The following is a 14,770-nucleotide window of genomic DNA, read 5'->3' as shown; positions in this document are numbered from 1 at the left end:
AGTTTAAAAATACCTGTAGAAGTTGAAGTATCAACTCAAGTTTTTTACTCAAGTAAAAGTATAAAAGTACTGGTTTCAAAACTACTTAAAGCATTAAAGTAAAAGTAATGTAAGGGGGAAAAAAGCCATTAAGGACAAAAGCCATTAAAAATGAATGCATCTTAGTATAATGCAAATATATTAAAGAACCATTTATGTGTACTATTGAGCATTAACATGTGTTTCAGTGAACAGGAGATATGATGACTAGTTACCTATAAGTATTGTAATGGTGCAAAAAGTCAAACTTCAGAGGCATGTTATCATTTATCCTAACCTTTATTGGAATGTACATCCAAGTTTAGTTGCAGGAATCTGAGGGTGACGGATGTAAGAACAAAACTGGACAAGAACATCTGAAACAACCACAACCAAATTCACTCTATCTGGATGGAGCAATTTAACTGGATAGTTTTTTTTTTTTAAAGTTTTTTTTTAAATTTCAATGCTCCTTTAGCAATATTGTCTGCTTTCTCATTGCCATCAACACCCATGTGGGCAGGAACCCAACAAAACTGCACAGTAATTCCAGTTCTGTATAACCTCCACAATAGCCTACCATTAATATTTCCAACACTAGATCGTCTCTTGTTGTTTTCTTTGAATTCAAGCTCTGAAGGGCTGCAGTGGAATCTGAACAAATGACAACTCTTTGTGGTCTGACCTCTTCCACCCACGTAAAGCTAATATTATGGCTGGAGTTTCTGCAGTGAACACAGACAATTTATCAGTAATCCGTTTGCAAATGCTGACATCAAACTCTGGATCATATACTCCTGTTCCTACATGGTCACTCCCTGGATCTTTCGAGCCATCTATGAAAATGGGAATACAATTGTAATAGTTCCTCTTCAGATAATCCTGAACCAAATTATTGGCCGTTTCAGTGAGAACAATGCCATTTAAAACTCTGCTGACTTTGAATAATCAAAGTTAACAAGACATTTTTCGATTGTAACTCTAGTATATGTATCTATTTATTTATAACATTTCTCCCCAACATAACTTATAACAACTTATAATAATAATATATATATATATATATATATATATATATATATATATATATATATATATATATATATATATATATATATATATATATATATATATATATATATATATATATATATATATATATATATATATATATATGTCTATGACAGTACCCGTTTACAACAGAGGAGTGAGCACTCTTCCTTGTTTTTGATAGGCAGGAACAAAAAGTCGGGGCTAAAAGGTTCCGCTTCTGCTCACAGTCGGGAATATTTTGTTGAAGGACTAAATGGCCCAGCGTGTATTAACGTGGTAATGATGAAAGTTAAAGTTAAATTTATAGCGATTTTAGGTGTTTAAATTTCTGCCCAGACACCCAAAGCATGGCATCACGGAGCTATGGAGCCTGCGCTCTCTGTCAGAGGGTGGCAGCGGTGAAGATAGTGTTCAGGGTGGGTACCGTTAGTAGGTGTCATTGAACGCAGCATCTTCACTTTGGAGGTCAGCTGGTTTTACGAAATAGTCATTAATTACTCGGATATAAATCATGCGACCCGCTCGATTTATTTATAAGAATTGTAGATGCATTCCTGTTCTTATTTGAAACGCAAATAGGTATCGCCTAATGAGTGTTTTATTTGCTTTAATATCTCCAAAGATTTGTAATTACGGATACATATTGATCTTTTTATTTTCACTCAATGTCTTTGTATTATGTTAAATCATTCCTTTTTTTATCCTATTCTCCCTTTTTATTCCTTTAATTCATTCTTTGATATGCATGAATAGATCCATTCAGTCACTTTATTTGTCATTAGTAAAATAGTTTATTTTCTTACTGTTTTTGGGTTTAGTTCTTGTGAAGAGTTTATGTTGCAGTTATAGTTGTGTCAGAGCTTTTGGTTATATGGCCCTATTGTCATCATTTGTCTAAGTAGTCAACTACAAAATTGTCAAATGCAAACTAGATGGGTGCAATCATGGATTACTTGAGTGCAATATAATAATTGTACAATATTCTTCTCCTTAATATTTTAACTTTTATGTATTTATGGTGCTGCACTGCTGCTGGAACTACTCTAATCTAACATTTTATTCAAGTCCATCTGTCATTAGTAATTATTAAATGATGATTCTCCTCACATGTTGTTGTGTGTATCTTAGGGAATGAGTGCTGCTGCTCACCTACAGCCCAAAGAGGACTTTTTAAATGGAACACCACACAAGAAGCACCCAGGTGTGACAAACCTGAAGACTCTGCGACTTCCTGAGGAGCTCCAAGTGGCTGCACAGTCGATTATTCACAGTAAGCTGATTTATCGTGTGGATTGCATCAGCTGGAGCCCCGTGGATCCAGAAATGATACAAAACTACTTTGCTGATAGTCTGTATCTCCACCTGTAGGAGCTCAAGTAATGAAGCTTCCCGAACGTGCTCAGAAACTCACAAACTTCCTGTGGAGCCGCAAGCGAGCAGTCGAGGATTTCACGTTGAGGCAGCAGGCTGTGAGCCTGGAGAAGGAGCTCTGGGGAAAAGCCATGCAGAAGATAGAAGGTGGGTGACACATACAGGTCGCGTAATGATTTCTGAGAGGCACTAGACGAGTTTATGATGCAACAGATGGAGACAGGAAATGTCCTTCAAGTTTCAGATATTGACGAGGAAGCGCTGGAGCATCGTATCAGGAAGAGGGTTTTCTCAGAGCTCAGGAGGACAACATATCGCTGGACGCCTATGAAGTAACAGATGATTAATTTACTGTACATGTTGAACTATTTAGGTTAATTTGTGTCAGTGCTGAGAAATGCGTACCACATTAAATCATAAAAAAGTCTTAGATTAATTTGATGTAGGTGTAGCTAACTCCTTGTGTTTCAGGTATGATGAGGAGCTGGGTGTGGTGTACATGGCAGCTCGCCTTGCTGGAGGCTACGCAGCAGTCCGAAGAGCTCTGAATGAGGTAAAAGAAGTTATGTGGAGGAGATGATGCTCTCTGCTGCTTGTATGAGAGGGTAACTCGCTTCCCTTTTGATTTTGTAAAAACAGATCAAGAAGAGAGACTCTGCATTTGCCCCTCAGACCCTCCTGGATTTTGGTTCAGGCCTCGGGACCGTCGCCTGGTTGGTGTGCAGTTTGAATTCTGCCTGTCGGCATTAAATCAAAACCTCTGTTGAGTGTGTTTTTCTCTCCAAAGGGCATCACACTCGTGCTGGGGCGACTCCTTGAAGGAGTTGGTGTGTGTGGACAGCTCTGGGCCGATGAACGTTTTGGCAGAGCGACTTCTGAAAGGTAAATGCAGACTGTTTAAATAATTTCATGTGAATTCTCGTTTTGTGAGGAGAAACTGAGAAATGATGGGTTTTCTGTTTAGGTGATGACGAAAGAGGGGAACCTCACATCAAACAAGTGTATTTCAGACAGTTTCTTCCTGTCTCTCCTAAGGTAAAAGCTACACCACTAAATTAAAAAAATTCTACCACAGAAAATGTTGTTCTAAATTACACGTGAGAAAGTTAGTTTCCACAAAAAGGATATTTGTTTTCATCTGGATGAAGCTCGATCTTTGGTTTAAAAAAAAACAACAAAAAAAACGTCAGTGAATATATTTTAAGATGATTATTTTTATGTGTAACAAAACCATTTAAGATGTACAACTCAACAGCTTTGAAAGGTACCTCTGGTGCAAAGTGGTATCATTAAAATCCTAGCATTTGCTGATGTGAAGTTATATAATTTAATGTAGGTAAGAAGATAGAAGGTGGGTGCTGAAACAGTACATGGCAGATTATAAAACGAGATAAAAGATACAAGATAATACATTTAATTTCGCCTGCAAAAATCCAGTGGCAGACGCACGGTTGTGTGCAGCTGCGTTGTTGTTACAGCTGAAGTGGTGATGCTTCATTAACCTGCAGAGGTGCCATTTACCAACCTTTTGGCAGTGTTCGTTTTTGGAGTTTGAGGCAGTAAAATAGTTGTGCTGTTGAAGTTAAAAGCCTGTCTGTACTTATTTCCTCCGTGAAACTCAGTCTGGGTTGATTTTAAAGAATCGGATCAATAAGCAAAACCAATACTGGCAACAGCATAAATAAAATCTTATCAGTTTCTATCCATACAAGAAGAGCATGTTAAGCCTGTAACGAGTCAACTGTGTAAATAAAAACAACTTTCACCATGTAAGAGATGCAGTGGATTTAAAACCAAAATCGGCAGCGAGATCATACAATTATCTAAGATGATCCGTATGTGAAAGAAACAAAAACTTTATCCGTGTTTGGATAGAATCTTTTTAAATGTCATCAAAAACGAAGGGTCGGTTTGCAGTGTGAAAAAAACAAAGGTGAATGAGTTAAAAAGGGTTTGAATTTTAGTTTTCCATTTATTTCCATAATGATGATGATTGTGGTCTGTGTTGATTGAAAGACACTCAGAAGGAAAATGCATCTTAAGCAGCTACAACAGAAGGCAGTTTGTAGTTTTGATCATGATACTGTTCATGTTGTAGTCTGTGTTACGGACATGAAATCATGACCGTTGTGTTTTTCTCCTCAGACGCAGTTTGACTTGGTGGTCTCAGCGTTCACCTTGTCGGAAATCTCCAACGTAAAAGATCGAGAGGATGCAGTGGTGACGCTGTGGAGAAAGACCAGCTCCTACCTGGTCAGCTGAAACAACGATGACTGATTTTTATTCTATACAGTCCTATAAACAAAAGCAAAACCTGTTAAAAAAGCTCTAATATTTTGTAGTTATTAATTTTTTTCATATATTTGTACCCAAGGTGTTGGTGGAAAATGGCACCAAAGAAGGCCACCAGATGCTCATGGAGGCCAGAGAAACTTTACTGAAGGTACTTAAGTGTCCCAGATGAGATTGCAGTTTAAACTTTCTTTGGTGCTGTGGTGTAAAAAAAATTGACACAACTCATCAACTGATTTCCAGAAACAAGAGAAGATAGTCCACGACCCCAGACCAGCGTTCATGTTCGCTCCGGTACGATGAGCAGCTTTAAAATGTCTTGCACTTTCAACCAGCAGAATCTCAGTTGTGTTCGTCTCCATTATTCTTTTTCTTCCTCCAGTGTCCTCATGAAATGATATGTCCTAAACTGGCTCAGGGGCCCATCACACCCTGCAACTTCCACCAGCAGTACCATCCGCTGCCTCTGCCCCAGGTAAGACGCAGCTCTTTAAAATAACTCATTAAACCCAACAGTTAATTCTTGACCCCCACCCCATTGTGAAACATATCCAATCTGCACATTTAACAGAAGAAAACATAAACATTTATATCATGTGACAACATTTAGTTAGTTAGTTAGTTAGTCAATAATTATTCCGGTCAATCACAAACATAAAAATCAACAAACAAGATAACACAGGTTTTTCCCTGGTCAACATTGTGATTATTTTGACCGAAAATGTCTGGGCTTGAAGCATAAAGCTTATCTTGCCCACCTTTTAACAGAATAGAATATACAAAAAGAACAAATGAAGTATCATAAGTCCACACAAAATAATAATAATAATAGTAATAATAATAATAATAATAATGACGACGATGATGATGATGATAATAATAATAGTAATAATAATAGCTTAAATAACTGATAATGATAATAATAATAATGATAGCTCTGAAAACAGAAAGTGAAAAGATGCTAAGGAAACCGGCAAAAACAATTTAAGTTGTCATTTTATCTCATGCATGTGTGCATTCTTCTTTGTTTGCTTATCGTGCTCCTATATATGTGTCCATTACCTTTGCTTTGAATAATATCTTGTATGCTTTTATTGAGTTTGCTAGTTTAAGGTCGTTGTGTAATGAGTTCCACAGTTTTACTCTTAAAACAGATATACATCTGCCCTTTGTATTTGTTCTTATTGCTGTTGTGTCAAACATTGCTGTTCCCCTGAGGTCGTGTTTGCCCTCTCTTGGCTTGAACTGTTCCTGCATGCAGCCCGGAAGTAAATTCTTATAAACCTTGTATATTATCACAGTGGTGTTCAGATTAACTATGTCTTGCAATTTAAGTGTATTGTTTTGAATGAAAAGTGGGTTTGTTGATGCAAGATAATCAGCCAAGTTTACAATTCTAATTACTTTTTTTTGTAAAATATAAAAATGTTAGAGTCTACAATGCAAACAAACTGCATGAAAACACTCCAGACAAAGCCTGAACGATTTCCAATTTCTTTTTCTTTCTTTCTCAGCACAATGGTTGTCAAATAGAGAAGTTCAGCTATTTAATTTTGAGTCGAACAGGAGGAGGGAAACCAGAAACGGAAGGTGTAACGTGGGCCAGGCTCATCGCACCGGTGCTGCGCAGGACGAGACACGTCCACTGCCGGATGTGTTGCCCCGATGGACAGCTGCAGCACATGGTGGTGACGGCGCGGAAGCACAGCAGGTGGGCGTCTTGCAGAAAACCCACTAGTTAGGAGCTCTGATTCTGATTTCCTGGTTTTGATTTCTGATTTGTCAAAAAAAAAAAGTGATTTAAATACTGCCAACTTTATAAAGGTTGTATTATAAGACAGAGTCCTTGATGCAGGGTCCAGGCTCACTTCTATTCTAGGTCTTTGTAGACTTTTGATCACCCCATTTGTGAGAAAATCCCCCGTTACAGCAGCACCAAACTTTTCAAAAGATGGATAAAATATGAAAAATACATGTGCAAATGTATATAAAACGGTATATAGTTTGAAAAATAAAATGATCAAACAGTATTAGGGGCCATAAATGAGTATACTAAAGATGAACATAAGCCAAATAACTTAATCCCGTACTAAAGTGGGGGGAAAATGTACCGGTACATGAGAAGGTAAATAAATGTAGCAATCAATCAAACTTTATTTATAAAGCGCTTTTCATACATTATATGAAGCACAAAGTGCTTTACATGTTTAAAAATTGTACAATTTAAAAGTTAAAACAGGGCCCAAACCCCCCCACCCCTCACACAAACATCATGATAATTAGCGTAGTGTAGAACAGAGGGACCAGAGAGGAAACGCCACTTTACGGAGCGATCTGCATCGGGAAGAGGACACCCCTTATGTCTGTCCTTATGTCCTGCCGAACAGGAAAAGTCGGATGACGTAGTGGAGTGAACTAACGTGTCCTTATGTCCCCTCCACTCCATTTCCTGTATCTCTGTATGAATATAAAAGCAAATGCAAAATGAATATACTGTATATCTATAAATATGTGTTTACGTGTATGGTATATAGCAATACCACATATGTCCACGTTGGGGCAGTGCAGTTCATCCATCAACACCAAAGACTAAAAAAAATTGGTTAAGTCATGTGATTAATTAGTTTAAAAAGTTTAAAAGTTAGTTTTGATGTCAAAATATCTCCAGAACTGATGGATGGTAGACGTCAACAGCAGAAATTCCTCTTGCCAAAGCTGGGTTATATTACAATCTGCTGAATTCATCACCAAGAACGGTAGCGTGACGATCGCGGGTGAGGAAGTGACACTGGCGAGCCATTGGCTGAGCCAACTGTCAATTAATCATATTAAAAATACATTTAATTCTTTATATAAATTATCCTGGTGTTGTACAAGAAATTCACCCCGCTCAGAGTTTACATGGATGTGAAATCAAAGATTGAGACCAATATGTTTTTTTGAACTGGGCTGTTAATATGTTTATTTCTGCTCTAAAGTTAGACATTTTAACATTAGTCAGTGGAGATGGACTCAGTTTTGAAGCCAGCCTCTAGTGGCCAGTCGTGGAACGGCAACAAGTCTTAGTTCCACATGAGACTCAATCCTAATTTAGGTGGTTAGTGCTTTGGACAAGACCTGTGAAACCACATGAACTAATTAGCAGCATATCAGTGGCTCTTTTATTGAAACACCTGAGCTCTGCGCCACCATGTGGTCAAAAAAAGGTGTTGCCACTTTTTTCTTTGACCAAAAAAAATACAGCTAAAAATCCCAGATGTTGAATGTTATTTAAACTAAAGACTGCAATCAAAATCAAACCAGAGGACGTTTTATGATTCAAATCAGACCAGACATCCCTGTTAAGGTTTCGTTGATGTTCATTTTGTGTTGTACGTTTAATCTCCAGAGATATGTACCGTTGTGCTCGGAGCAGTGACTGGGGAGATCAGCTGCCGATGGTTCAGAAAGCCGAGGAGGACGTCGACAGTGAGTCGGAGTGACGGCTCTGCCTGGAACAATCTTTAAACTTTCTAAACAATGGAGGACACGTGACATGTCAGATTCACTCAAAAAACACATGAGTTTTAATTTGTAGTGCTTAAGTACAACTAATGTGTTGTCATGACTGTACTTTACTCATCTTTAATTTGTACCTTCTAGGAAGCTTTGTTCTTTTTATAATCATGATGTGCTTTGAACTTAATTGCAGCCTTTATAAAGGGGGATAATAAAGTTTGTTCAAGCGCATTTCAGTGCTTCCGATGAACATTTGTTGGTTTAACATACTAAAGGATTTAACTAGGAACAGTCAAAATCATTTTTTAGACCTTCTTTTCTTCTTCCCAGTGAGCTGAAATCACTTCATGCCCCGTATATTTTGCGGTGGGTTTTACATCCGTTGCCACTCTTGAAAGAACCCTCCTCTTTTATGTGGGATTGGCACCACCACATTGAGGACACTTGTGAGTCCTTTGTGGCTGCAATTTTTAATTTGTGGAAAAATGAGTCCAAAAATGTTAGACATGTTATTATACAAGTTATTTTTTTCAAACTTGCAATAATGATTTTAAGCTTGTGGTTGGAGAAAATAAGTCTGTTCGTGATATTTGGCCTTAAAAAACTAGAGGGCTTTTTTTCACTTTTGTTGTGTGAGATAATCAACTTGGAAAAATTGTTTTTAGACGTTATTCTGCCTGCCGATCACATCTGAGATGAATCACCATTGTCCACTCAGCTGTCACTTAAGTATGAATCAGGAAGAAAGTGCTGCTTAAAATAACAAACCAGATTTGAGTTTAAGAAAAAAATAAACTCCTCACTTATCAAATTCCACTGGTCTTTTAAAGTGTATTAACTTATTTTCTAAATGCTTGACTTCACTTAATTGGCACACAACAAATACTGTGGTCGCTTCAAATGATAGCACTGGAAGGACATAACAGTTCAATAAATTGTTTTATTTCCTCAGCAAACATAACAAAATCCCCGGACAGATTTATAAACGAGGTTCAGAAGAAACATCTGTAATGAATGCACTGTGATGGAGATACAGAGTATGTTATATTATGAGCCGTAAACTCGGGTATAAAAGTATTTGTGGTGGCGGGGTTTGGTTTCTGCTCAGCTGGAGAGGGAGACGTAGAGCAGAGCACACTATTAATCATCTCGCTCCCTCTATTTAGGAGTAGCGTGCTTCTCGAGAGCAATCCTGAGTGGCCGGAGGTTTTGCCACAGAACCCACTGAGGTTGACTTTTACCAGTTCATTTTAACACCAAGTCATGAGAGAAGCATTTCATTCCTTTAGATAAGCAAGGACACAGCTCAACCTGTCCAAACCGGCACCAAAAACTGCAATGCCTGCAGGCTCCTGCCCAGATTTAAAGTACAGATGGTGCCAGATATTTGCAAACTGTGTGGGATTTTAACCCACAACACCTCATGTGATTCCTTATCACAGCCCATTTACCTTTTATCAAACCGTTAGTTTCTAGGTTGTGTAAAATCCTGTACAGTTGACATTTTGACTGGAAATACCATCTTGGAAATAAGTTATTGCAGTAATTGAGTTTTTGCACTGAGGAGTTTTACTGCAAAGTTTAAACACACATTCAGAATTTTTATCCAATTTCTTTTCTTTCTAAACCTGACCCCTTAACTTCATTTATCTGAAATCACAGTACACCTCAAATCCCGAGTGTGCAAACACTTTTACCCAACTGTGTATATCTAGTTATTATGGTTTAATATGGAAAAACAAACTAAGCAAACCTAAGCTGTCGTTAACTCCCAACAATCTGTTTCAGCGCTGAGCTCAGGTCTGGGTACTTGTACTGAAATCCAGCATCTAGAGTCCTTTGTGGGATGACTTTCTGGCCTTGAGTGAGGACCACGGCCCTTTCAGAGCCCATTAGGGCGTTCATGACGAAGCCAGGCACGGGCAAGATGGTGGGCCGCCTCAGGACCCGACCCAGTTCTTTGGTGAACTCGTAGTTGGTGTTAAGAGCAGGGGCGACTCCGTTGTACACCTGTGGTACGGAAGAGGAGAAGGAGGAGGAGGAGGAGGAGGATGTGTCTGCAGGGGCCTCCAGAAAGTGGGTGATGATTCCTGCCAGGTCTGACACGTGGATCCAGGGGAACGGCTGTCCTCCAGAGCCCAGGGTGCCCCCGAGGCCAAGCCAGAAGGGCAGCAGCATTTGTTTCATGGCCCCGCCGTCACGACCGAGCACCGCTCCTGATAATGAAAGAAAAAGAAAGAGGGCATCGGCAAGCTTTAATTAAATAACTAATAACTATATGTTAAGAGTAAGTACAGAAAGAAATAGACACCTGTTTTCAGTTTTACATGTGTAAAAATATGCTGAACATGTTTGTGCGGGAGAACCGTCTCTTTATGCTTTAGTGCGTTCTCTCTCTTTTTTCCCCACAACAATAAAAGAGATTAGTCTTTTTTTTCCCCCAATAACATTGAGAAATACAGTTCTCAAAGACAAAATATAAGAGTTAAAATGAGAAGTTGCAGGAGACAATATTCAAAATCTTAAAGGGGACCTATTATGAAAAACACATTTTTTCTTGCTTTAACATATATAAAGTAGTCTCCCCTCAGCCCAACTCAGAGAAGGAGGAAAGCAACCAAATTCTGCAGTGTCTGTACAGCCGCCCGGATGAGCCATCCAGTGTCATGTGGCTTCTACGAGCCGTTCAGATTCTGCTCCCCGCTCACTCAGAATCCCACATAGAGAAGGAGGTTAGAAACAGGGAAGATAAAGACATGGCTCAGAGGCTGATTTTCTAATTTATTTAACAAAAGCAATCAAAAGCTTGTTTTTAAGACATTCAAGGCCTGTTGAATAGGTATTAGATGCCATAATAAGTCCCCTTTAAGATTTGAGTGACAGTTTGTAACGAATCAGCCTGTCAGGTAAAACGTGAGCTTTCTGGTTGCAGATGTCTTGCCTCTTATAGTCATGAGTCTATTGTGTAACAATGAATCGTGATCTTCTTAACTTACCAGGGCGAATGATGGACTGTCTGGTGACCTTTGCAACGCTCTCGGGGAGGAGTGCCGCAGCCTCCCATTCTTTAACAAGTTTTGAGAGCAGGTCAAACGGTGTCCACTCACTGTTCTCTGTGTATTCGGCTGTCAGACTGGGTTTGTAACAAGCTTTACGTCAGAAAAACAAAACAGGAAATATATAACAATAAATTTCATCAGCTGTATTAATTCTGAGTTCATCTGATCTGCATCAAACCCCGCTGGAAGTTACCAGACACACACTTACCGACACCAGATACCAGCACCCAGGAGCGAGGTGGACTGGGGGACGCAGCGATGGCCTGAGACAAAGCTTTTGTCGTGTCAATGCGACTGGAGAATAAATCCTTTTTATAGCTTTCATTCCACCTTTTAAAAAAAGAAAAGGTCCAGATTAGGAAACTGTAAATCAAAAAGCAATACTGCACAAGCAATCATGTCGTACTAATGTTTTTTTAAATTTGATGGTTATCAAGGTAAAAACTGTTGTCAGTTTAATTTGAATTACATCCATACATGTTTACTGATCAATTTAAATCATCTCATCCTGTTACAGTTTCATCTGTTATGATTTCAACTTTTCTTGGAGATTTTACAGCCTGGATGCAAATTCTTCTTCCTTTCATTCACAAAAGCATGGAGGATTCTGTTTTAAAAGTTCACAATGAGAGAGAAATTCTTCATTGTAGATAGTTTTACAACTCATCTCAAAGATCTCGGATCAAGTCGAACTCAAATCTGCTCTTTTAAAGTCTTTCTGCCTCAGATTTGCTGGGATCACTGGTCTTGTTGCAGTTTTACTAAGGTTCTAAGGTTTTTTGTTGTGGAATCAGATTTTCTCTTTTGTCTGCACAGTATGGCCAAAAATCTCCATTTCGATGTCTTCTGTCCAAATTGTACTAAAAACCTTCTAGTTTGTTGAAATGCAACTTTGTAAACTTAAACAAAGCTAGCATGGTCTTTTATTTAGAGTTAATGAGCTGGAAAAATGGGGAAGAAACTATAATTGTTCAGCCTTTAATTATACTATCAGAATCAAACATGTTTTTGTTAATTTTGTCATGATATATGTAATTATTTTTAATGAACTATTTCTTTACTGAAGGACACACTGTATGCCTAAACTTTAGGACAAGATTAAGCATAGAAGTAACATTTCTAGGTACGTAATTTAATTTAACAGAACCAGTCCATTAGTTGCATTCCTGCTCTCTTACTTTGTGCTAAATGTCCAGTTTGACAGGATGCCGGTTTTTGCACAGAGTTCTCCAATAAATGTCTACGTGCATGCAGATCAACAGGAAGTACATGAAGACTTAGGAGGCACTCGACCACTCTGAAGCATTGCAAGAGTGAGGTGGCTGGGTCACTCACCATCGAAGAGGGTTCATGAGATTCTCTCCAGCCAGGTTGACAGCACCCTCACATGGTGGGAGGCCTTGAGACTCCAATTCACCCTGGAGGAGAACAGACAAAAAATTACAATTCAAAATTAACATTGTATTTGTAGAAAAGCACAGTGATTTGCCATAAATATACACGTGTAATATATATATAAACAGTATGTATATATATATATATATATATATATATATATATATATATATATTAGGGCTGTGCGATTAATCGATTTTAAATCTAAATCGGATTTATTATTCAAGACGATGTTAAAAAAAGGAAAATCGGAAAATCGATTTTCCTTTTTTGCAGCTTGCTGCATTACGGACAGAGCTCGTCTAGTCATCTTTGTTGTCACTTTACTAAACTCAAGGAGGATTTACAGTATCTTTCAATTGCACTTCATTCCCAATAGGGAAATTTGTTTGCTATTTTTCTTTAAAAATAAAGATAAAATATTTGAAACAATTTATTCCATTGTCTTTTGTAGTTTTACCAAAAAAATCGAAATCGAAAATCAGGTTTTCAGAGAAAGAAAATCTGGATTTTATTTTTGTCCCAAATCGCCCAGCCCTAATATATATATATATATATATATATATAAATATATAATATTTATGGAGTATCAGGTGACTTTTCATTAACCTTAATCTCAGTTATTTTAATGTTAACCTGCATTAACCTGAGCTCATACCCATGTTATCTTTCCAGGACCTGGTTGCCTAGATATCACCGTAACCTCGTGACCTTTGTCTCTCAGCAAGTGTGTCAGCTCACGACCCACGAAGCCAGACCCCCCTCCTACAAAGAAGGCAACAGAGACAAAATATATGAGGAACAGAAAGTATGCAACTTATATTCATGTCCATTAATTCATGGCTGAACGGAGATAATGGATTTGTGTGTCAAACTCTCAAAAGCTTGAAACAAGGACACTAGATTTTTTTTTCTTTCTTTCTGTCTTGAAGTCGTTTCATCCTTTATCCTAAATATTTGTATGTCCTACAGTTTTCATTACATCAGAAAACATCAGGAGCAAAAACTTGATATTCTTGGCATCCAGGGTGACCGTCAGTGCGCATGCGCGCTATACACGCTTACAAAACGGCACAGTGAACAAACTCAGTTGAGTAACATTAAAAACACAGCTACATTATTCACATTTTGATTCTTAAGTTAACACTTTGTTCGAGGAGATGCATTGACAACACATTTAAGTTCACAAAAACATACATACCACTTAATTTGTGGCTACAGTTTTACCATTAGCTACCAGCTATTAAATAGCGTTATGTCACGTCGACCTTACCTTACGGTTTGATTGTTTTTAATGGTAATTCATCAATTGTGATACATACCTATTAAGATTCTCATGGCCAGCGAACTACCGCCCAGTGCTGAATCTAAATCAGTCTATTTTGTTCGTCCAACACATACATCAGTAGCCTACCAGTCTGGGGAGTCATGTGTTTTTTATTCAACCTTTTTGAACTAGTGGACGTTCCGTACTTCAGGAAGGCAATGACGTCATTTTGTAGTTTAGATGAAATTGTAGTTCTAATGAAAACACCTGCCACCTGCCCGTTTTAAGGATGTTTGCAGTCTTTGGTTTTTCACGACGAATGCATAAATAAATAGAAAATGTGAGAGCTGTATGTTAACATTAATTATTTTTTAATTCACCAATACTTTTCCAATAAAAATTATATTTTATTTCTATCGTTTATCTTCTTTTAAAGTAACAGTTTAAAAGGAATATAGGATTCAGTGACAATATGAGGCAGGTTCGGATTATTTACATAGAGATTCATGATAAATAATGTGAGATCATAAATAAAAATACAAGTTCATTGTTTTTACGTTATTTTCAATTAATTTCAGTTTAAAGGAGCCGTCTGTAAGGAATGGCCAAAACTGGTACTGCAGTCACTTTCAAAATATTGTTGAGCGGCGTGTACCCTCCCCCTCCTCCCCCCGACCAGAGGTTGCCAGGTAGGCTGCAGAATGCAGCAGGAACGTAGGCTGCCATGGCTGCGATAATTAGAGCCGAGCTGGCAACCCGGATGCCGAAACAATACTGACTTGGTGATTGGGATATAGGTGGAGGGTGGAGCTTCAGA

At 38.1% G+C, this 14,770-nt stretch overlaps 2 protein-coding genes across 2 annotated transcripts; one reads left to right on the top strand and one right to left on the bottom strand.

The window, feature by feature from the left end:
- Positions 1 to 1,311: 1,311 nt before the first annotated feature.
- Positions 1,312 to 9,021, top strand: mettl17 (methyltransferase like 17). The gene is made up of 14 exons (XM_061731916.1): positions 1,312 to 1,487; positions 2,200 to 2,341; positions 2,440 to 2,589; positions 2,681 to 2,774; positions 2,914 to 2,995; positions 3,082 to 3,155; positions 3,230 to 3,324; positions 3,407 to 3,477; positions 4,588 to 4,695; positions 4,817 to 4,885; positions 4,978 to 5,028; positions 5,117 to 5,209; positions 6,249 to 6,445; positions 8,123 to 9,021. The coding sequence occupies exons 1-14, from the start codon at positions 1,419 to 1,421 to the stop codon at positions 8,214 to 8,216; spliced, it is 1,389 nt and encodes a 462-aa protein (XP_061587900.1). The 5' UTR covers positions 1,312 to 1,418; the 3' UTR covers positions 8,217 to 9,021.
- A 137-nt stretch (positions 9,022 to 9,158) lies between these two features.
- On the bottom strand, positions 9,159 to 14,133 carry sdr39u1 (short chain dehydrogenase/reductase family 39U, member 1). The gene is made up of 6 exons (XM_061731918.1): positions 14,009 to 14,133; positions 13,345 to 13,451; positions 12,627 to 12,709; positions 11,500 to 11,621; positions 11,229 to 11,381; positions 9,159 to 10,448 (listed from the first exon to the last, which is right to left on the bottom strand). Exons 1-6 carry the CDS (start codon positions 14,022 to 14,024, stop codon positions 9,997 to 9,999), a joined length of 933 nt encoding a protein of 310 aa, XP_061587902.1. The 5' UTR covers positions 14,025 to 14,133; the 3' UTR covers positions 9,159 to 9,996.
- Between the last annotated feature and the right edge of the window lie 637 nt (positions 14,134 to 14,770).

This window comes from Cololabis saira, chromosome 10 (assembly GCF_033807715.1).
Source record: "Cololabis saira isolate AMF1-May2022 chromosome 10, fColSai1.1, whole genome shotgun sequence".
Lineage (NCBI taxonomy): Eukaryota > Metazoa > Chordata > Actinopteri > Beloniformes > Belonidae > Cololabis > Cololabis saira.
This window is presented reverse-complemented; position numbering and strand designations above follow the sequence as displayed.

Bases quoted from the DNA above. Each gene is read 5' to 3' on its own strand.
- mettl17 (XM_061731916.1), top strand. From the start codon at position 1,419: ATGGCATCACGGAGCTATGGAGCCTGCGCTCTCTGTCAGAGGGTGGCA. The intron at 3,478-4,587 runs GTAAAAGCTACA...TTTTCTCCTCAG, and splicing joins TTCTTCCTGTCTCTCCTAAG to ACGCAGTTTGACTTGGTGGT. The intron at 4,886-4,977 runs GTACTTAAGTGT...ACTGATTTCCAG, and splicing joins CCAGAGAAACTTTACTGAAG to AAACAAGAGAAGATAGTCCA.
- sdr39u1 (XM_061731918.1), bottom strand. The intron at 12,710-13,344 runs GTATGAGCTCAG...GTTCTCCTCCAG, and splicing joins GTCCTGGAAAGATAACATGG to GGTGAATTGGAGTCTCAAGG. The intron at 10,449-11,228 runs GTAAGTTAAGAA...TTTCATTATCAG, and splicing joins ACAGTCCATCATTCGCCCTG to GAGCGGTGCTCGGTCGTGAC.